The sequence below is a fragment of the Trichosurus vulpecula genome, chromosome 4 (genome assembly GCF_011100635.1).
Source record: "Trichosurus vulpecula isolate mTriVul1 chromosome 4, mTriVul1.pri, whole genome shotgun sequence".
Lineage (NCBI taxonomy): Eukaryota > Metazoa > Chordata > Mammalia > Diprotodontia > Phalangeridae > Trichosurus > Trichosurus vulpecula.
This window is the reverse complement of record NC_050576.1, coordinates 227,014,451-227,038,310: the sequence shown is the minus strand read 5'-3', so window position 1 is coordinate 227,038,310 and position 23,860 is coordinate 227,014,451. Positions and strand designations below refer to the sequence as shown.

Genomic DNA, 23,860 nt, shown 5'->3' with positions numbered 1-23,860 from the left:
CTTCATCATCTTATGTTATAGTTCAGGGAAGATCAAAATTCCTTTTTCCTTCAATGATTAATTCCTAACATTACTAATGAATTGTCTTGTGTAGGTCAGGGACTATATCAGGTGAGAAATTTTTCTTAATTTTTTAACAAATGACATATACATTTTTTTTTTTTTTGCTTTTTGGCAGGGCAGTTGGGGTTAAGTGACTTGCCCAAGGTCACACAGCTAGTACATGTGTCAAGTATCTGAGGCCGGATTTGAACTCAGGTCCTCCTGACTCCAGGGCCGGTGCTCTACTCACTGAGCCACCTAGCTGCCCCGACATATACATTTTTTAAAAGTATCATTTCAACATTTTTCTGGTGGAGTGTTCTCTGTGAAGTCCTAAGGCCGTTTTAGGCATATATACTAAGGGCATGATTTTTAGAGGAAAAGTTAACTTAAGAGATTGTAAATTTTTCAGTAACATGTATTAGGGCACTGTTGTTGCATAGGCAGAGAGTGTGTGTGTGTATGCACGCGCGTGTGCTGCATACGTGCATGTGCATGTACTCACCCGCACATGCATATCAGAAAGAGTATTAGTGTAACACAGTAAGTTACTTTTTGCTTTGTTGTCTATGTTTTCACAGTCCACAGAGAATATAGATGCATAATTCTATTAAACTCTTTCATTCTTGCAACTTTTTTTGTGTTTTACAATAAACACTCCAAACAGGACAACTTAAAAATACACATCTTAATTTTAGAGGGCACTACTGTCTTTGTGGATTGGATAGAGAGGAGGCAAAGGACTATCAGTATTATTGACCAAAAATAACTTATTTGATGTTCAAAAGAAATTCAAATATTCCCTCGCTTTTAAATTTGATGTTGTTGAAGTGTATGTCTCGATTGCATTCATTTGAGAATAAGTGCAAGGCCTTGATTTGGGCATTTTATTAAATGTTTTAAAAGACGTTCTAGTTTTGGGTTTTTTTCCAAGGCTCAAATGACTCATTGAACTCTGCAATTTATCTCAAAATAGATATGGTACTGAAATTCCCATCCAGAACAAACCAACTTCAGAAAAGAAATTTTTGGAAAAGGAAAAGAAAACTTTGGATCAAGAAAAGAAGTTCATAGACCGAGGGAAGAAATTGACTGACAGGGGAAAGTCATTTGTAGATAGAGATTCTGAATATCTCTTGCAAGAGAATGAACCAGATGTGGATTTAGACCAGCAACTTAAGGAAGACCTGAAAAGAAAGAAGTCTGATCCCCGCTACATTGAAATGCAGGTAATGAAGAATATAACCTTGTATATTTTTTTTATCTTTAAGATTCCTTTTGTATATAGCCTTGACTCTCTGTTCTTCCCAAAGAAAGAAAGAAAAAGGAACAGTTTGTGACTAAGTTTTGCAGCAACATACTGTGTGAAGAACTTGGAAACATCTTGGATGAGTCTTTATCTTGCTGGACCTCCCAAGGCCTTTATCTCTCTGGGGGTTGAGGTTTGGTACTGGAGATCTGAGTCTGTGCCCCAGGGTGGAAAGGTAACATGTTCATGTGATATTTAAAAACTCCTCTAAGGTACACAGTGTGCCTTTTTCCTCCAGGTCAGGTGACTGACTGTCTTTAGCATAAGATTGTGTGAATTATATCACCAAAAAGGAACCTATAAACTCTTTATGGATCAGTGGTGAGGTGGGGGGAGTACTGGGGGTGAACCAAGGCCATCATCATCATCAGTGACAGAATTTAGAGCTTGTTGGGACCTTAGGTGCTCATTTTATAGAGAAGGAATCAGAGGTTCACAGAAATGAGTCACTTGGCACCCAGGTGCCCCATCTCCAAATCCAGTGAACTTTCCACATTTCACCAGAAAAGCTAAGGGGGTTGTTCATGGTTTAGGAAGAACAGTGAGCACTGGTTCCCAGGGAAGGGTCTGGGTGCTAAGAAGAGCCTTAAGAGTTGGGGAAGAAGATAGGAAGGAAACACGACCAGCAAAACTGGGGGGGAAATGGAACCCAGGAGCTCCTGTGACCCGTGAGGGCTGCAGTTCAGGGAACTTTGCTAAGGGCAATTGACTTTCTTTCATGGACTCCAGAGGGACACTAGTAAGTCTGTTAAATCAGATGGCTTGGAAACTGAAAGCTAAAGAGAGGTGAGCCTTGAGGCCCAGACAGGAAAATCCATTGTTTCTCCAGGAATACCTAGGACTCAGGTAGAAAGAATTCAGCTGAGGAATTGGGGGGGTGGGGAAGGGGGACAAATAGGCTACATGATCAGTGACCCTCGGTGTCATAACTTGGTCTCAGTCAGTGGCAAGGTGGATCATGACAAAGACCAAAAGGCAGCCGGTACTTAGATACCATTAAGACCCATAGAACAGGCAGTAAGCATTGGCAGTGGATCTATACATGTGGATGTTAGGCATTTGGGCCCCTGGAATGATAGATTTAGAGCTGGAAAGGATGTAGGCAGTAATCTAGTCCAACCCCATATTTTACCAGTGAGGAAATTGACTCAGAGAGAAGTGATTTGTTCCAGTTGGCAGATGGTGGTGTTTATATTTGACCTCAGTTCTGACTCTAAATCTAGGATTCTTTGCAATCCCCCAAAGTAGCCAGGGCTTCTTTAAGGACCGAACAGGCTGTGTGTAAAAGGCACAGAATCCCAGTCCTGGAGAAAGTAAATGAGTAGCTGAGGCAGGGACTTGGGCATAAAGGGGGCAAGACAACCAAGATACATCGGTCCTAGGGAAACAAGGCAAGAACCCATTTACTAGAACCAGTGTAGAAAATCTGATTGTCATTTGACTTGGTGCTTAACCCCAAGAGCACAGCTTGAAAAGACAGATTACAGCAATAGTGCTTCTAGCGCTGTATCTGAAAGAGATCATAAAGATGGGAAAAGGACCCACATGTACAAAAATATTTATAGCAGCTCTGTTTGTGATAGCCAAGAACTGGAAATTGAGGGGATACCCATTAATTGGGGGAATGTAGTATATGAATGTAATGTAATACTATTGTGCTGTAAGAAATGATGAACAGACAGACTTCAGAAAAACCTGGATTTATGTGAACTGACTCTGAGTGAAATGCGCAGAACCAGGAGAACATTGTACACAGTAACAGCCACAGTGTTTGAGGACTGATTTGGATAGACTTAGCCCTTCTCAGCAATGCAAGGACCTAAAACAATTCCAAAGGACTCATGATGGGAAATGCCATCCATATCCAGAGAAAGAACTATGGAGTCTGAATGTAGAGCGAAGCAGACTATTTTCTTTTTTTGTTGGTTTTATTTTGTTTTGTTTCTTCTTTCTTATGAGTTCTCCCATTCATTAGAATTCTTCTATACAACATGACTAATGTGAAAGTATATTTAAAAGGAATGTAGGTGTAGAGCCTATATCAGATGGCAGGCTGTTAGGGGGAGGGAGAGGGAAAAAATTTAAAACTTATGGAAGTAAATGTTGAAAACTAAAAATAAATAAATTAACTAATAAAAAAGCAAAAAAACAAAAACAACAAAAGACAGGTTAGAATTTAGTGGAGCTGGCAGTGATAGGTCCAAGGATTCAAGGACAGGGAACTAACCATAACATTACATCAAGGGGTCAAGGCATAGAAATGGGTCCTGGGTTTGGGAGAGAGGACAGGTTATTACTGAGCTGGAGAATGGGAGAGAATGGTGATAAAACCAAATAAAAAGGGGCTTAGTATTTAGAGGAGAAATTTCCCCCCTGTTTAATTCTTTTTATGGTGATAGTCATTCTACCATTAATAGACCCATCTGGGAGAGCCTTATAGAAGGGCTCTTCCCCCAGAAAAGGGACTCCAGCTTGTCAAACTGTCTATATCAAGTTAATTCTTACTGAGGATGCTCATATGTTGCTACTGTAGCCCAGATCAAAGGAGTCTTACACAGGCTAGAAAAAGCTGTTGGCCCTTGGTCATTTGAGCCACATGTGCATTTAATGTTAGGTTTTAATATCTGTTTGCAACTTGCACTCATCGTCCTTAAAACCAAGCAGAACCAAGTCTCATCCCCTTTCTGAACTGGCCCTTTTTGTCCTTGGAAATAGCTGTTATGTTACCCCCAAGTCTTCCCTCATCCAGACTACACATCCCTCCTGTATTCAGCCAGTCATTGTAAGGCATGATATGGCCTCTCCCCATCCTGATTGATCGGCCTGGAACATTCAGCTTATCAGTGACCTAAAAATTAGGCACTGAGAACTGAGCGTCCTCCTCCAGCTGTGGAGAGAACAGTCAGCTTATTCCTGGGCACTGTGACTCCCAGAATGAAGGCTTGGGCCTTATTGGCTCCCTTACTCATGCAGTCAGTCGCTAAGCACGTATTGAACATCTACTATGTATCAGGCACTGGAGATATACAGGTAAAAGCCAGTCTCTGCCGTTGGCGGGACTTACAGTCTAGTTGGGAGGGACCTGTACAAGGTAAATAAATGATTAAGAGAGAGAAGGCACTGTCATCCAGGGGGGTTGGGGCGGAGATTGAGGTGAGGAGCGAGTGTTGCAGGCCAGAGGAAATGCCAATGTCATATTTCGCTCTTGCCTCTTTACCATCCTCTAAAACCTGCAGACTTTTCTCAGACAAACAGCTGTCTACCCAGGTCTTCCCCATCTTGTGCTTGTGAAATTGATTTTTCAGACCAGACGTGCAACTTTGTTCTTTCTCGTTCTGGTTCTTCTACCTTGTTTTGAACTTGTTATCAAAGCTCGCAGTGATTGTCATTTATGGATCCTGACTCCTTCACCCAGTGTGTCTGTGAGCGTCCCTCCCGGCTTGGTCTTCTACTCAGTTGATAGGGATCTCATCTCTCTCAGGATCCACATCATTGAAAAGAATCTGAAATAGCCCAGACCAAGCACAGTTCAGTCCCGAGGTGCTGCTCTAGATCTCCTCCTGTGCTGATGCTGAATATGGGCTCTGTGGGACTGGCCATTCATCTAGAACCATAGGGTCCTAGATAGAGAGCTAGAAGAGACCCTAACCCCTTTCCTCCTTTTTAGAGAGGATACTCCTGAGGCTCAGGGTGGGTAGTAGGGCTTCACCAAGGAGACACAGGTATTGAGCATCTGCAATAGGATTTGAACCCAGGTCTTCTTGATTCCAGAGCCAATAAATAAAATTTCCATTTTACCCCATTGCTTTCAAAGACATCTAATTGTGCCATTGTCTAGCCCATATATTTCCATCTTTCCCAAAAGAACAACATGAAATTTTGTCATGTTCTTTTGCTGAAACATAGATCAAACTGCTCACAGCTTTCCTTGGATCTACCAGTCTAGAACCTCAGAAAAAGAAAATAGTTGAGTCTTGTGTGATCTCTTTGTGGTGAAGCTGGCTCTTTTGATTACGCCTTTCTTTTTTAAATATTTGCTAACTCTCCCTTTAATAGAACATATTCTAGAATTTTGCCAGTAATAGAAACTTGGCTCACTGCCTTAGAACTAGCTGGTTTGCAGGCCCCATTCTTCCTCTTTTCTCCTCTTTTTTGGACAGTTGAGATGGCATTTGCCCTTATGGTCTTGCTGCACCCCTGCCATTTTCCATAGTCTTAGGGAGACCATGGTCAGTTCTCAGTTGTCATCTCTCTGGTTTTTTAGGTCCCCTGGAGGCAGTTCATCTGGACCAGTTGACTTAAGCTCATCAAAGGTTGCTAGATAGACAGCTTTCTTCCTTATTGATCTTCTGTGATCATTATCTTTGGCAGAGAAATAAGTTGGGCAGCTCTGTCTTCTCTCTGGTCTGTATCACAGGCCTCATCTACTCCGTTCCCTTCTTTGGTCCTACCCCATGAATTTTTAAAAATGGCCCTATTTTATCTGTAACTCAAGAATTCCTGACACTGTTCTTACAGCATAATGCCATGTTTTCACATTCATCTTCTGTTGCTTGTGCTTGCCTCTTTTACGTGTCTTTTTTAATTATGTTGGCTTAGCTTGTGGGTTCTCCTTGGTTTTTCTGGATAGCTTTCTTGTTTTTTTCTTATCAAAATTGTTTTTCTTTATATATATATATATATATATATATATATATATATATATATATATATATATATATATACATTTTTTTTGAGGGGGGAAGGCAGAGAAATTGGGGTTAAGTGACTTGCCCAAGGTCACACAGCTAGTAAGTGTGTCAAGTGTATGAGGCCAGATTTGAACTCAGGTCCTCCTGACACCAGGGCCAGTGCTGTATTCACTGCGCCACCTAGCTGTCCCCAAAATTGTTTTTCTTTGGATCAAGAATTTCATTCTATTCTTTCTGGACTGATTTAGATTTAGTCTGTAGGTTCTCATGCATCTTTTCCTCTGGACTCTTTGTAATCTTTTTTTACAAAATCTGAGGTGTATGTGACACTATTCTTAGCTTCCCTTTCCCTCCTTATCAGAAATTCCAAGATGGAGTATGCAGTCTTTGCCAAGGCTCCTGCCATTTATTTCTCCTCCAGTACATGTTTCTCATTCTTGAGGATTGGATCCAAGATAGACTTTCCTTTGTTGATTCCTCTACCTTTTGAAGAATGAAATTACCAAGTGAGAATCATGGGCTTGCTGCACTTTTGGCAGAAAGAGCTTCAGAAGAGCCGATGGCAGGCAGGTCGTTGGCCCTTTGGTGCCATTGCTTGCCTCTGACGTGCTCTCTGCTTTCTCTTTATTTAGGTCCGGTCTTCAGTGATAACATTGCTTCACTCCCTGCTCTCCGCCATGTTCCTCTCTTCTGGCTGCCATATTTCTTCACACAATTTTATGTATATAATGATTCTCTCCCCTCCGTTTTACAGAATCTGTCTCTTCAGTCATTGTTAAGGCACAGCTTTTATCCTCCCACATCTTGATTCCCATGAGGTTGAATTTGTGATTGCATTAGGCACTCTAGTTCATCTTGTTTGTTACCCAACTTGGTATATTTATGTATTGATCTATGGGGCCAGGCCTGGGGGTCGGCGAGGGCGGGGGTGGTTATTTACTCCTTTCTTAGGTTTTGTATCTTATGAATGGCTCAGAGGGGCTAGGTGGTTGTTCCTACATTGCAGCTGTTCCTTATAACACCGACTATTTATTGTGATGTATAGACTGGAAATTGGCCATCCCTCCTCTTTCTCTTGAGTCAGTTCTCACAATAAGGCAAATATGTTCTTAGCAGCCCTTGTTAGGGGTACTCCATCTCTAGTTAGGACTCCCTCATTCTTTTGTTTCAAGTTGTGACTCAGACATTCAGAGAGCAATGCTCAGATCCTTTGTCTACTGCAGGCACTGGTGGCAGAAATACAACCTGTGTCACCCTGGGGCTTCCAAGGGAAGAGGACTCTGACTGTTCTGAAGCCATCCCTGTTAGTAAGAAACATAGCTTTGGAAGAATACTCAAAATAGTGAGGAAACAACATGAAAGAGATTGACTTTTGTTTTATCCTGTTGATCAAAATAGCAAAATTCATCAGATCACAGAATATTAGATGAAGGGGCCCTTAGAGATCATCAGGTTTAGCATATTCATTTTACAGATGGGGAAACGGAGGCCCAGAGAGGTACAGGCTTTGCCCAGAGGCTCATAACTACTAAGTGCTAGGGTGAGGCCAGCTCAGTACTCTAATTAGACAGAACCTCTGCATATATGCATGTAGACTTGCAGGTATACATTTATATATAGCTGTATTTTAAACTACATATAGATAGGATATGCATATAGTTATAGTTATATCTCTGTGTATTAGAATTGTTAAAAATAGCCGAAGAAGTGAATATGCGTACGTATGTATGCATGCACATATATGTGCTTTTGAAAAATCTAACCATAATTGAGGAAAGTGGAAGATAATTGAATATAAAATGTTACAGGTCGGCAGTTTTGATCTAGAGAGGGCCTTTAAGCTCTTCTAATCCAACTGCCTCATTTAACAGTTAAGAAAATGGCCCAGAGAGATTGAGGGACTTGCGCCAGGTCACCAAGGCAGATTGGAGGTTCCCACCTGCAGACCCTCTGCTTTCAGATCCCAGGTTCTTTCCCTTCTGCTATAGTTTATTTAGGAGTGTACTAACTGGGGACTGTGGGGGTGGTATTAAAGGCGAGTTAAATACCATTAACCCTGAGGAGTTTTGTCTTACCCTCGTGTACTGGTGTTACTATCATTTGTGTTGATGAGACTGCTTCTTACGTTAAGGATTACTTTGTGAGACTTAACCTGTTATTACAAAAGCGCTGTTTCTTAAATTTTCCTGTGTATTCCAGCTGGCTTTTTTCATGCTATATTTAGGTTACTTTGGTTGTATTTTTTAAGCTACATTTGTTCTGTTTTCATTTCAGCATTTCCGTGAGAAGCTGCCCTCATATGGAATGCAAAAGGTAAATTATTTACTACACATTTAATTTACAAAGTCTTTTTTTAAAAAAATGACACAAAATGATCAACAAGAATTGATATGAGATTAGAGAGCCTTTTGCTAATAAGATTTCTAGGGAAATAGGATTCTTTTTCATTAAATAAATGTATTTGTTAGAATAATTTAGCTCCAAATACAGTTGTTGAATTTGCATTGAAGTCCATGTACAATTCTTGTTTTATCCTAGACGTTAAGGCTTAACAACTGACATTGTTATAAAACAACAAAATATTTCATCTAAAATGGTCAGTTGTATTAGAGCTCAACAATTAATTGTGAACTATGGAGGATTCCAGATCAATAATGTTGAGTCAGCCTCTCTTTCTTCCTCTCCCTCCCTCTCTCTCCTTCCCTCCCTCCCTCCCTTCTTCCCTCCTTCCCTGCTTCCTTGTCTTCCTCCCTCCCTCCTTCCCTGTGCCCCTCCTCCCTCTCCCCCTGTCTTTCTCCCTCTCCAATTTGAACTACACTTATTTTAAAATACAATCAGAACATTTACTGTGCTTTAGTATTGCATGTATACAAGTGTTTACCAGTATTGAATGGATCGATTTCACCATACTGCTTTAAATCAGCGAGGTAGGTACACTGGTTTTCAGCATTACAGGTGACACTAGATAGATTGATTGATTTTGAACAAAGAGTGTAAACTTTTCATTTGGAGACAGCTGACATGACGGTTGAACACAGACAGCGCAGAACCCATTAAAGAAGTGGGGCAGTTAGCACTTGAAAACAAGTAATGAAAACACAGTATTATCTGGAAAAAATGATGTGTCAAAACATTTTCCCTTTCCCATGAATAATGAAATAGTTGGACATTTAGAAAAACAGAGCACTCGTCCCTGTGCCATCAGCCTTTTCCTTCACAAATGTTTCAAAATACTGACAAATAGCTGTCACTTGGAGCAGAATCCCAGGGCCAGGAAGTCAGATAGTGTTTAGAAGGCTCCAGCACACAAACCCCCACCATGTGCGGCCGCTCTGGGAGTAAGATGAGCAGGAAGTCAAAGGAGTTAATAGAAGCTATGCAGATTGCAGCATTTTCCAGCTTTCAGGAAGTGTCCTGGGGCTTGGAGGCCCTCTCCCAGACCCTGGGAAGTAGCAGCCAGTATCCTATTTTCCAGGAGGCTCCCTGATTTTGGAGCCTGCCTGCATCCTTGTGTGTTTGTGCACAGGTCCTCTTTTTTTCCTTTGCCACAAACATAACCCTAAAGAAAATAGTCAAGGTAGCTAGGTGGCACAGTGGATAGAACACTTGGCCTGTACCTGAGTTCAATATTGGCCTCAGAAACTTTCTAACTGTATGACCCTGGGCAAGTCACTTAACTCTGTGTCAGTTTCCTCGTCTGTGAGATGAGCTGGAGAAGGAAATGGCAAACTGCTCAAGTGTCTGCCAAGAAAACCCCAAATGGAGTCACAAAGAGTTGGACGTGATTGAACAATAACCAAGAAAATAATCACGAGGTTAATAAGATCACTAACCGCAGGGTTGCTGTGAGGATCAAATGAGGTAATGCCTGCAGAGAGCTTTGTAGCACAGTGCCTAGCACTTAGTAGGTGCTATGTGAAGGCTGGTTCCCTTCCCTTTATTAAAATTTTTAAGGGAGACATATACAGGTAGAGGCTTACATAAATATGTAGACACACTCATTTATTTTAGGGGATCAAACAGTGGTTCTGGTTTTCTAAATATCCTTCCTTCTTTTGGTTGTTAATCAAACTTTCAGTTCTCCCTACCTCAGATCCTGATACTTTTTTATCTCCCAAGGACTAACATGAGCCTAAATAAGCAATTCTTCTGGCTGGTCCTGCCTGCCTGCCTAGGGATGAGAAGGCTGCTAAGGCCTTCACTTTTTCATGTATTTTACATCAGGGCTGTCCAAATGCGGCCTGCAGTCCTCAGTGTGATTTATGTGGCCCACCTACAAGTATAGAAATTTACATAAATGCTGTAGTAAACAAAGCCGAGCTACTGCAGAGCTCTCACTGAAATGGCAAATCAAAATATGTTGTCTGTTGTTTCGATAAAAACCTACGGTTGGATGGCCCTGTTTTACATAGTGAACAGACATTGCTGAAGTCCTTTTTAACTTGTCTATCTCCCTAACTAATGTAAATCTCCCAGAAAGTCTGTAACTACCCGAGGAGCTAATATTGTTGTGGACTTTCTGGAGGGGTTAGGCTGTGACCTGCTTTTTGCCAACAGGAACTTTGTTAAGAGTAGTTAACAGTTTAGAATGGGACAAAAAGGAATAGGTTATTTACAAATGAGTTGTGCTTTTCTCCTATAATGATTTTTATTCTATAATTATGAAATCTAATCTTAAGGCTTTAGAAAAAACAATTCACACATACTGCCCTATTTGAGAGATGTGCCTTTATTTGACTTTGAAGAATTGGTTTTTAAAAGGGTGGAAAATTTGGCATATAAACAGTAGTCTTGTGAACTTCAGTGGTCTGTTCCAGCTTACTTTGCGCAGCAGTGCCAGTTTATTAAGTAAATTTCCCAGGTAAAGTGTCCTTAGCATTTTTAAAAAAATTTTAACTGTTCTTTGTGGAAATCTTTCTTAATAGGAAGCCACTAAACATACTTAAGCTTTTCTTGAAATGAGCATTATTATTGTACTTCACTGTGATTCACTGATCTCCAAGGCTGCCTTCTCCTACATGAAGGGTCCTGTGCCATTTTGGCTTTTGATGCTCAAGTTTTCTTAGTCTGGGTTTTCTTTGATCTCATCACTTGCAGCATCACTTCTTACTACAGTCAGCCTGCCTGACTTCTGTTAGCCAACTTCCTTTTTAATTGGCTGCTTCTGTCTCGGGAGATGACTTCCCCAGTGAAGACACAGAACAGGTGCTCGCAAAATGCTTCTTCACTGAGTCAGTGTCTGAATGAGAGCCCCAGGAGCTGCCTTAGGAGCCCCATACGGGAGCACAAAACTGCTCTGATTGTGCACCCTCTGTTGGTCTGGAGGTGACTGGAGAAATCATCTTGAGAGAATGGAAGCAGTTCACTGTTTCTGCACTAATAGTTCTTCTGAAATTACATTAGCTTCAATAGATAATGATATTTTAACTGCTGGATTGTGCTCTCCCTCATAGAGCAGAGGTCTGTACTTACTGTTTTCTCTTTTTTCCTTCCTCTGTTTCAAATAGGAATTGGTAAATTTGATAAATAACAATCAGGTTACTGTCATAAGTGGCGAGACTGGTTGTGGGAAAACCACCCAAGTTACTCAGTTCATTCTAGATGACTATATTGAAAGAGGAAAAGGATCCGCCTGTCGGATAGTGTGTACGCAGCCCAGAAGAATCAGTGCAATTTCGGTAAGTAATGTCACATTTTTAAATATCTTACAGCAAGATCCTTCTCTTCACCTTGTGAAAAAGTCTCCCAAAACACTAACTGATGGTGAGGTTAGGGTAATTCTGGAAGAGACTGTGTGGTGTACCAGGCAGAGAGCCAGCTTTGGAGTCATAATGACCTTGGTGCAAGTGACCCTGGCAAGGCACTCAAACTCTCAGTGCCCCAGGCAGATCCATCCCCTGTGGAACAGACACTAATCTTCAAAGTTCTAGAGATGAAGTCACAGGTCTGGAGCCCTCCCACTTCCCCCACACCCCAGAGAGCTTCCTAAGAATTTGACCTTCATCTTTCAATTTTGTTGCCACAAAAACCAAGCAGGTACTAGGCATTTGGTGGTGAAAATTGAATTTATAAAGACCACAGAAAATCACTCTGCTTTAACATTTTTGAATAAAAGATAAATCTTTTATTTATAAACAAATAACAGGTTATGTGTTATTAAAGTTATGATGTACCTACTACAATACATTTTATGAAATCCACAATAAACTCCAAGCAGCCTCTGCCATTTGCTAGTGCTCCATTCAGTTGATATTGCTTTGTACTCATTTGATAGTTCACTGACAAGCACACAATCTAGCTGTGAGAAAGGGTGATGTTGGACAAGTAGAGCTTAGAAACACAATCTAGCTGCGAGAAAAGGTGATGTTGGACAAATAGAGCTTAGAATCCCAGAATTTTACATTCTGACTTATACTCAGCAACTGTACCTAAAAAAGAATTTCTGCTGCAGCACACTATGCAAATATTCGTTTGCCCTCTCCTGGAAGCCCTCCAGGGAGAAGAGCCCTGCTCTCCTTCCCTTTGGACATTGAGCCTGTGTTTGCCTCCTTGCAAATTCTACCTGTTGCCCTTCTCTGCCCATGTCTAAACCCTTGTCCACATGATAGCCCTTCAGATACTTGAAGATATCTCAAAGATCAGTAGAACATTTTTTGGTGCTTTTGAAAAAAATATCCTATCAAACTTAACAAGAAATCTCTTTTAAAAAAGCTTCTTTTAAAAGTCATTTTCCAAGAGCCTTTATAAATGAGAGAATGCTGACATTAATATTATTAACTTACTGCTCTTAGTTTTGGGTCAGTTTACTTATAGTTGGGATGTATTTTTTTTTAAGTACCATAAGTACTTTAGATACTACATTGGGACCTACTTATAGGGTTATAGAATGTGGAGCTTAAAAGGATATCTTATATCATCAGTGTGTATAATATGTGCAATTGTGCCTTTTTTTAAAAAGATTTTAGGATTTTTTTTCTTTTCTTCAGTTTATAATTCTGTATTTTTGCTTTAAAGGTATTTCCATAATTGATTATGGACTTGTAGCATTTTTTTTTTGTTGAAAAGAACCATAGAGGCCATCTTGTCCACCTAATGATCAAATTGCAGAGCTAGTAACTAGAGATGCTAAGTGACATATATGAGGGCATCCAGCTAATGAAGGGCAGGACCCAGATTACAATGTGCCCTCTGACTCCAAACATGTCTGCTAGATTTGTTTTGGGGGCAATCCACTCTAAGGTGTGTTTGTAGCAAAAATTGGGAATGCTGTACTTCACACTTGGAAATAAAGTCTAGAAGCAAAATGATGAGAAACTAATCATTTCCTCTCATTAATATAGTTAGATTTATGCTGCTTAAAACAACAAAAAACAAAATCTTGCATTTGCAATCTTCCTTCCATAAAGTGATGAAAGAGAACTGTGGCCAAGGTGACATTCAGGCCTTTGTGAGGTTATCATGCCTGAGCAGATCAGTGACATGTGGAGTAGCAAAAGGAGGGGGACAGGAATAGATTGCCCATGTGTGTCTTGGGTGCCCTTTCTCAGAAACTTGCCTGGTCAGTGGCTTTGAAGTTTTAAACCCCAACTCCTTCTATTCAATTGGGACATCTTAGTGCCTTCATTTTTGCTGCTGATACTAAGGTCAGCGTGCAGTCAAGCCTTTCCTGTACAGTATGTATAATTATTTTACTTGGCCATCTGCTAATTTCACCTATTCACAGCACAGCTGAGAATGAGGAAACAAGTTGAAATCCCAAGTCCCAATTATTAGTCATATCCAACTTGGGTATCTGGTGCCCAAGAGGAAAGAGGGGCTGTTAACAGGCTTGCATGCAAATTTGAATGACAAGAATGTAAATTTTAGAGTAAGAAGAGGAAGCAGAAAAACTATAAAAGGAACATAAAAGAACTCTCAAATCACAGCAGTGTGGGTCCATTTTGCATAGTGACTCATATTCCTGTCTTCCTCAGTAGGCCCTAGTAAAATCTTCCAAATCTAGCACTGTTCTTGATTATGAATGATAGTCATCAAGAAAAAGAAGAGTTTTTTTGTTTTTTTTTTTGAAAATTGCTAAAAAGTCAGTCTTAACAACTGAAAAAGGTAAGTCCTTGGCTAGCCTGATAATGTGCCTTTCTAGAACAACTCATTCCTCATGCTCTGGGCAGTCAAGGTTTTACTTGCCTTCTCTCACTTAATTTCCATTAGAGAGCCAATGGGGAAAGGTCTGCTTACCTGACTATTGCAACAATTTGGGTAGCAGCTGCTGTGGGGGTGAAAGACCAACACAAGCCCAACAACAAGAATGCTGCCAGCACAAGTTCTTTTAATCTGCTTTACTAAGGAAAGCAACATTAAGGGGTTAACAATCTTATTTCAATCCAACGTACAAATACCATTCACTTAGTTCAGGGGAAAAAGCTAGCTCTCTGAACTTCAGAGGAAATACAAACAAGTTACGAAGATACATTATAAACAGACCAAATACAATTCATAGTTACAAAGAAGGCATCAGCATCTGGGTTCACAAGCTGGAGGGCTCTTAACTACAGCTGCCCAGAGTCTCCACATCAACACTTCTCCAAGAGTGAGAGCCCCCAGCAAATAGCTCTGTTCTCTCTTTTTATACAGTCTGTGGACATCATCTGAGTGACCAGAACTTAGGTGCCTACTATTGGCTCTGTTCTTAGCAACTCCCCTTAGGACCCTGAGGGCTTCTCTCCCACATAGGCTTAGCACCTAGTAATTAGGGTTTTGGGCCTGGGGCTTTGCACCTAGTAAGACTCAAAGACACTTAATTTAGCATTCTAAAACAGTAAGAAAGTCCCACCTTAGTTACCAATGCACTGACATAAGGCTGACTGCCATGTTAGCCCTGGAGAAAGGACTTTTCCTTTTTCAGACTGATCACTCTGGTCACTCTGTAAGCTGACAGTCTACAGGTCTCCACATGGGAGCAGGACACATCTTTGAAAGCAGGACTTCTTCCAGGGGCAGTCCCTAGCCCCCTCCTTGGAATTATGTTTTTAAATCCATAAAATAAAAGCCATAGGGTTAAAAAGGACATGAGTTATATTGAAATATAGATGTCACAATATTCTTTTAAAAAGCTCAGACTTACAGGTCTTACCGGATTTTATGTTCTTCTTTCACACGCCCATTTTATACACATATGTACATACATATGTGTGTATATCTATAATTTTAAAAATAGAGCACCATTCACAACAAAAACTTATATTTTTTAAACAAATTGCAGCATATCTATTGAAATTTGAGTTTCATTCTTCATCAAATCCATGAAGCTATCATGATGACTTGATGTGCGCAAGAGCCCTTTCTCTAGGTAAATATGTTTTTCACCCTGATATTTGTTTTTGGCTTTACATTGGGGTTACTTATCAACCCTATATTCTGCAAATTAGCTTGGGTTTGTAGACCAAGGGGATAATTTTTTTTTCCCAGACTTTAGAAATCAGATCATAGGCATGTTTAGATTTTTAATAAAAATTAACTTTTTGGCCTGTGATACTTATATTCACCCCATACTAATGCCCATTGACATCAGCTACGTTGATTTGTAATGGGAAGTGTCAGTGATAGCTTTTGTGAATTTTTGAGAACTTTTTTAAAAAAATCAGCTCCATCTGGAAGTCTGACTCAAATATGTGTACTTTTCCACGAGGTCCCAAGTCCTCATTGACATCTCTCTGCATGTCACTGTGTGTCACTAACATTTATGTTTGGATTTAAGGTTGCAGAAAGGGTAGCTGCAGAGAGAGCTGAGCCGTGTGGCAGTGGCCACAGTACGGGGTACCAGATCCGCCTCCAGAGGTAAAGGGTCCTTAAGACTGTACTTATGACACTGAGCACACAGGAAGCACCTTCCAATAGATAATCTCTGGGCAGGGGAGTGATGGAGTGGGAAGGCACAGTGGAAGGCTGAACCCAACTGGCCCACAAACCTCAGAATGCTTTGGGGCTTTGGGGCTTCCTCAGCACACCCCTGAGCAGTGATTCTGTACTTTGTCCCTTGCCCAGCTCATGTTTCCGTGCCAGCCTCTGCTTCCTGGGAGCAGGCTTTCCAGTTCTTGGAAGCAACACTGGATCCAGACAGCTTGTTTTCCCAGAAAGTATAGGCTTGCCTTTCAGTTTGCCACACTGTCCCCTCATTTAATCCAGTTCCTAAAGTCCTTTTTCAGTCCTTTCCTATTTGGGAGTCTCAGATATTATGAAAGCCCAGGTGACCTTGTGCCAGACTCTGAAATTACTTCATGTTAAGATTGGTCTCAATTGACATGGAGTTGTTCTCCTTGAGTATTGGCACCCTTTTGGAAAAGTGACACTGTCACCATGTAGCCACTTAGCCCCAGTTAATTTGTATACCTTGAGAGTGAACCTTTTTTCATTGACATTCTTTAGTTAATAAGCTATGCACCAATGATAATTTTTTTGGTGTGTTGTTTCATGTTTCTTAGGAAGAATTTTGACCTTAAAATGGTTGTGTTCACTTTGGTTAATAGAGAAGGAATAAGAGAGAAACTTTTCACTTCTGAAAGAAAGGGGTTGTTTTGATTTTGAACAGTGCACATAGCCAGAATTAACAAGATAGTTCAGGTACTTGATAGGTGTGGATGTAGCTCTAAATAATCTATTTGTCTCTTTGAGAGAGTTCTCATGCCTCACAAAAATTGTATTTGGAGAGTTAGTTCTGCCATAGAAATATTCTGACACTTATACAGTCTGTTGCTTAGCCACCATGTACCTAGTACAGGTTGAAGAGAGAGTTCAAGATGTTTAATGCATCGCCCTTTCTCCCATTCCCAGCCGGCTGCCAAGGAAACAAGGTTCCATTTTGTACTGTACAACAGGGATCATCCTTCAGTGGCTCCAGTCAGATCCGTAAGTATGTTTCTCTTGAGGCTGAGCAGTGACTGTTGTTTCTCAAAGACTTAATTACTGAATCGGGCAGTGCTAATGACTGCACTTAATTAGTGCCTTTGTTGTTGTGAAATGTTCTGTGGAAGATGAGTTATACACTGTGCACTTCTGTTTTAGGCAATTATCCAGTGTTAGTCACATTGTACTTGATGAAATCCATGAAAGGAATCTGCAGTCAGATGTTTTAATGACTGTTATTAAAGATCTCCTAACCTTTCGACCTGACCTGAAAGTAATTCTGATGAGTGCAACTTTGAATGCTGAGAAGTTTTCGGAATATTTTGGTGGGTGTGATATTTCCAATTTATTTCTGTGGAAAGGGTTTAAAATGTTTAAAGGCTATTTTCAATACTGAAATTTCTTAGTTTTTTACTGACAAAAAATTTGATTAAATGTTTTATTTTATACACACACACACACACACACACACACACACACACACACCCCAACAACAGTGTGATTGTTTTTTTAAGCTGGTTTACTTCCAAAAGTACTAACTTTTCAAGGATGAGATTTATATGAGTGTATAAGTAGAAAGAAAAGCATTTTCTCATTTAAACATCCTAGGATACAAAGTTTCAAAATTTGCTATTGATAATGAATAAAAGGCCATTTAAAAACTTCTAACAGAATGTTGGGCGGGAAATGTGAAAAGGATTTTTAGATCATTGAACCCATGTCTGAATTGGATTTTTGTTATGTGCTCTTATCACCTCACTTTGGAAGAATTTTTCTGACATCCCAAGGGAACAGAAATTTCCCTTCAGTCCTTTTCTGCCTTTAGATAGTTATGTATGTGTATTTGATTAGTTCTGTCTCTTAGTGCCTTGGGAAGGAAGCTAAACCTTTCAGATAGGCATGTGGCAGACACCAAGATGGTTGTTGAAGAGGATCCACAATAAAATTGGGGAAAATGCAAGTCCTCAAATTTAGAACAGGTTTACTCAAGAACTTTCTGAAATGTCTGTCTGCCATGACGAGGGCTTCTCCTTCAGCCTGTTACATCGAGTCATCTACCCAAGAGCATCATGGAGGAAGCCTTCATAGACCACTCCTCTAAAGGTGGAAGCTGAGAGGAGAGGCGCCTCTGGTCTAGGCCCCAGCACTAAGCTTTGGGAGCAGGAATTGTGTGTGTGTGTCTCCTGTGGCACTGTTCTGGGCACAGAGCTGGCATTTCATAAATGACCAAATCGATGATGAATTGTATGTCATCCTTGCCTTGATCTGTAGGTAGTTAAGAATGTGCTGCATCTCCCACCTGTCTCTATCCAGGCCAATTGAGGTGCCATAAGTGGATACAGAAGCACACCCACATGGGGCTGGGCACTTGTTTCATTGATTCTTCCAGTGCTAGTGCTTGTGCTGGCTCTTCCGTATCACTGGCCAAGTTTGGGATGTGCTCAGGAGCAAGAGGCATCGCACAGACAGGATTCTTCTTCACTAAAGCATTGAACTGAATGTCTCTTTTGTCCATCATGGAGGATAATAGCATTTGATATTCTCATGCTGAGACTCATGATTGGAAACGGCTGGTAGCTCCTGGACTCAGTGTCTTTGTTAGTTGTTGTCATTTTCCCAATCTTATATTTTACTTTAAGTGACATGATAAGATGACCTTAATAGGACTTAGCAATGTTTTATCTAATGCCTAACAAGATGCTAAATTCTTTACCTTCTGATGTTTCAGGATGGTTTGGAGGACTGCAGTGAAGGTTATTTCATTACAGAAGCAGGAAAGTGATGTTGAGTTAATTGGGTTGAAATCGATCTTCTTAAAGGCAGCTGAGTGGTGCCACAGTTCACAGAGCCCTGGGCCTAGAGTTAGGAAGATCAGAGTTCAGATCTAGCCACAGGCACTTGATAGCTATGTGACCTTGGGCACTTCTGTTTGCCTCAGTTCCTTCAATTGTAAAATTAGGATAGGAGCAGCAGCTCCTTTCTAGGGCCATTGTGAGGGAAGATCTAGTGAAATGCAATTTGTAATGCACTTAGCCCACTGCCTCGCACATAGGAAGCACTATAGAAGTGAGAGCTCCTTCAATCTGTCACACGTGCCTTGGGGCATGAGAAAGCGATGAAGATGCTTTCATCTGTTTGTGTTTGCCATTTTGTTGGCCTCATATAACCCATTTATGTTGTGGGTTTTTAAAAGGTCAATATGTGTTTTGTTTTTTTTTTCTAAACAGATCATAGTCCAATGATTCACATACCTGGTTTTACATTCCCTGTTACTGAATATCTTTTAGAAGATGTGATTGAAAAGATAAGGTGAGTAGATTTCAAGAAGGAAGAGATCCAAGTAGCAGCAGATTTACTACTTAAAATAAAGATCATTCTTTTTAGACCAGGTTCTTAGTTAAAAATTAAAACTTCTTAATGTTGGCATCAATACTTCTCATTAAAAACCCTGCGTTACAAGTAGAGGTGGCAGGAGCCTTGTGGGGAGGATTATTTGAAAAGTTTAACAAGTGACAGACTGTTTTGTCAACAGTTTCGCTAGCAGCTACGGTGGCTGTGTAAACCCAACAACAACCAGCACACAGAATGCTGCAAGCCCAGGTTCTTTTGATCTGCTTTACTAAGGAAAGCAACATTAAGGGGTTAACAATCTTACTTTAATCCAGCATACAAATATCATTCACTTAGTTCAGGAGAAAAAGCCAGCACCTTGAACTTCAGAGCAAACACAGCTTACAAACATCAACAGATCTAGTCTGATTCAAATCTCAATGCATAGTTACCAGAGTTTAACAAAGTCTGAACATTGGGGTTTTCTTCAAAGCCAGGGAGCTCATAACAGTGGCTTGCCTAGAGTCACGCACCACTCCTGCTGTGGCTCAGAGCTCTGAAAAAAAGAAAGCCAACCTCTGCTTTTATATATCTGGTTTAGGGTCAAAAGGTGAGTCACATATGCGACTCACCCACGTGACCTCAAATCCTCACAAAAATGAGACTTAAACCCACGTGGTCCAAAAGCCTCTGATGTCGCAAACATGTCACTCAAACCCATGTAAACTGGGCTTTCCTTTGAGGCAAGGAGGTCATCAAAGACCCCTAATTTAATCAAGGAAACAAAGGCCAAACGCTTCAAGGGCACTTGGTTGAATAAGTGCTAAGAGCCCATCTTAATCACCAGTACACAGAAGGAGATTTGTGTCCTGGATTCTCCTCCTGCCAGCCAAAGAAAGTAAATTACCCCGATTCTCTGCCCTCTTTACTTAAGCTGTCAGAGGTGGCGATGGTGATACTAAAGGAAACAATACCAGATGTTTTATAAAAGATTATATTAACACTCTTGCATTGTCAGTATTGGATGGGAGGGGGGATGGTACCATCTATCTAACAGTGTATGCTAAGCATTTAACTTTTCACCTGGGAAGGATGCTGGCTTTGAATGGAATACTTCTTCGTTATTGTGAAAGCTTTCCAGCTCTTGAGAGACCTCATAAGTGTGCGTCTAATGAGTGTATCGATGTTTGCATGCAAAATTAGCACTTGGGGAGCTTGGAAATGATAGCTTGTTTTTTATTTTTTAGTTAGACTATCAGTAAAAATTATAGTGACGTAATTTCAGTAGTTCTGTGAAATCATCCTATATATGAACCTTAAAATCTTGAGTATAAACCTCAGACTTTTATGCTGCTACTTTAAATTCAGCTTTTCAGAGCTTTGTAGTTTTGCCAGTGTGGATGCTGCCCTCACTGATGTTGAGTGCATTCTTTTTCCTTGGCTGATCTCTTGGTAGTTACTTAGTCCGGTTATGTGATACAACCAATAGGATCATAGATTGGGACCTAGAGAAAGGGCCATTGAATCCAGGCCTCCCCCTGCCCTGCAATAGATGAGGAAAATGAGGCCAACAGAGGTTAAATTACTTGGCCAGGGTCGCCTCTCACATTAACTGCCAGGAGTGGGATTTGAACCCAAGTGCATGACCCTGCCTTCTATACCAAGCTAATTGAGGCTTTCCTCCTTTGGTGTGGACTTACATGGCCCAGGATCACTTCAGAGTAAGACTGCAGGTGGGGGGAACCAGAAAAGAATATTTTAAAGCCTGAATATTTAAGATTTCTTGTTTGTTTTAGGTATACACCGGAAAATACAGATCGCAAACCCCAGTTTAAGAGGGGTTTTATGCAAGGTCACATAAATAGACCAGAAAAAGAAGAAAAGGAAGCAGTTTATAAAGAACGCTGGCCAGACTATGTAAGGCAGTTGCGAGGAAGGTGGGTTTTACTTCTTGGTCATTTTACCAAGTCCCAGAGGAAACATGGTTGTTGTTCTGCCCCCATCACTGGGCAGGGACAGCAGCCATGCCTGCCTCAGTCGGTTCCCATCTCGATTTGGCCCTCTGCACCATAAGTCCTTTCGGGAGTTTGGAGCCCTGGCTGCTCCGTTCCTGATGTGAAGCTGCAGCCCTGACTGGCACCGTGAGGGAAATAAGAGGAAGTCATGCCTGTTCTTAATGGAACTGCTCTCAGACGTGTTGGTTGGTGGGGCACATCGATCTGCTTTTTTTTTTATTTCCAGCTCTCCATAATACTCAAGAACCCTAAGGAAGTCTTTAGGGTGATACAAGAATGCAGTGGCCTGGAGGCCCGAAGGGGATGGCTAAGCTAAGGGGAGGACTGAGGCCCCCCCAGGCCATTCTGCCGATCTTTATGGAATTTTTACCCCCATCCGTAGATTATCTGCAGTGTCCCCCATGGCCATTTTCATACTCTTCTTCTCCTGGTTTTTAGTGGGAAGGAACGGACCTCAGAAATTTCTTTGGGACTTACCTAGGCTTTCACAAGTAGCAAGGGATGTATGGAGCCGTGATTTGGACCGAACACCTCTGATCCTGCAGTCATGGCATTATGCCGTGTTCCTCCAATTGTAGAATGACAAAGCTGCGCTTGTGCTTCTCAGATACTAATGTACAAAGGGTCTGTGCTAGATGGGTTGGGGATGGTGGCAAGGGGGATTCTTGGTGTGGAAAGGCTGTCCATCTCTCCTTCAGGCACAGAGGAGGCACAAGGCTTGCCTGTGATCACACAGTGAGTGTCAGGGGTGGGTTTGGAGTCTAGGTTTGCTGACTCCAAGCTGAGCTCTTTGTCCACTAAGCCAGGCAGCCCCTATTTTCTGCTCAATACTCTTGAGTTATTCTGATTATCAGTTTTGCTTTTGTGACAGTGGCCCTTAAAATGTCATTGTAGCAGGAGTTCTTTTGTGTGTTTTAAGCAATTTAACTTTCTTTTAAACACTAATAGGTATTCAGCAAATACCATAGATGTTTTAGAAATGATGGATGATGAGAAAGTTGATCTGAATTTAGTTGCTGCACTTATCCGACACATTGTTTTGGAAGAAGAGGTGAGTTTATTCTTTTGTAGTCTGATTTCAGTTTTGTTGCTGTTTGATAAAGTACTTGTGAAAGCCCTTCTCTTAGATTTGAAGTGTTTCTAAATATACATCTAACTACTGGAGGAAGTGATTTTTGATCCCAGGTTACGTTTCCTTAAAAATTGAAAATGTCAGTAGTAAAAGCTTTGGAATGAGAAGGCTAGTTTAAATAAATAAAAAGTATAAATTACGGAATACTTTTAGGGATGAAATATTAATGATTTCAAGTATGCTGTTATTAGAGCTAGGCTATCCAAAATTTTTACTAATAGTCTACAATAGGTACCTACTTTAATGAAGAAATATCATATTATAATCATATCATCATTATTTTATATGTTAACAGTATATTTTGTTTGACATATTTGTTTTCCAATAAAGGACCCTCATGGTATCTTCCCATTTAAAAAAAAAGTCTGTAATAGTGATTGTGACTCATAGCACTTAGAACCTTCTACACTTTTATTAGTCTGCCATATATTCTAACTTCAGTGTTCTGGAGCCAGTACTGGCTCCCGTATCTTGCCTGAATCCTCTTGCCTTTTCATGTTTTCAGTTATTGTAGCCATATGAAGATTATTCTTTCTTCACCCTCTAAAGTTTCTACAAATATTTCTTTTAATCAGCATATTATTTCAATATCTCAAGAGATTTAGATAAAGCATCTCTTCAGTACACACAGTATGCCAGGCATTGTGTTAAACACTGGAAATATAGGCACAACCCAAAAAAAAAAAAAAGACAGCCTCTGGCCTCAGCAAGCTTCCATTCTAGTGGAAGAAACACCATGTAAAAGGTAGCTCAAAAGGGGTTGGGGGTAGAGTCCCCAGCGGGAGGAAGGGGAGGGTGGAAAAGTCCTGCAAGTCAGAAGCAGTGCAGAGAGAAGAGAATGGTGGTTACTGCCATCAGCACACGTTGTACCTGTCCAGGCCTTCATAAACAGCCAAGTGAGTGTGGCCACACCATACTTAGTGACTGGCCTGCTGCTGATGGTTCTGGCATGACGGAAGCTGTCCCTGCCTGGGAAGACCTACTGCTGGCAGACTGTATGATGTCAGATAACCTCTGTACCATGACGGACAGAAAGCAATAGCAAGTTAGTGAGGGGAGTCTGTACGTTAGATTTTTTAGTGCTTGTTTGTGATCCAGGAAGCTTGAACTTTTTTTCTTAAGTGGTTGAAGCAATTTTTCCTTCTGATCTTATTTGAATGTTTTTTTGCTTAGCAAACTCTTCAGAGGTCGTTCACTTCAGACCAGTCCCTTCCAAATTATTGCGTATTTAAAATTTGGTAAATTTCTCGTGAGATTTTATGTTGAGTGAATGGTTGAAAAATCATTTTTAAGTGCCTGTGTTGTACAAAACATTAAGGTTACAAATACAAAAGCTGACACAAGGACCTCTCAAGGACCTTACATTCTAATAGGAAGAAACTATATACAAAGGAAAGTAGTGACCAAGGAGGGGCGCTTTGGTCTGGAAGGATAACCAGGA

At 40.8% G+C, this 23,860-nt stretch overlaps 1 protein-coding gene across 1 annotated transcript in view; it reads left to right on the top strand.

The window, feature by feature from the left end:
* The window catches only part of DHX36 (DEAH-box helicase 36), a 50,249-nt gene that overhangs the window by 7,325 nt on the left and 19,064 nt on the right, over window positions 1-23,860 (top strand). The window contains exons 3-11 of the mRNA XM_036754935.1: window positions 1,019-1,271; window positions 8,317-8,355; window positions 11,550-11,720; window positions 15,797-15,876; window positions 16,870-16,944; window positions 17,101-17,267; window positions 19,170-19,251; window positions 21,069-21,209; window positions 22,236-22,338. Of these exons, the coding sequence (XP_036610830.1) occupies window positions 1,019-1,271; window positions 8,317-8,355; window positions 11,550-11,720; window positions 15,797-15,876; window positions 16,870-16,944; window positions 17,101-17,267; window positions 19,170-19,251; window positions 21,069-21,209; window positions 22,236-22,338 (1,111 nt within the window). The remainder of the gene's footprint in view (window positions 1-1,018; window positions 1,272-8,316; window positions 8,356-11,549; window positions 11,721-15,796; window positions 15,877-16,869; window positions 16,945-17,100; window positions 17,268-19,169; window positions 19,252-21,068; window positions 21,210-22,235; window positions 22,339-23,860) is intronic.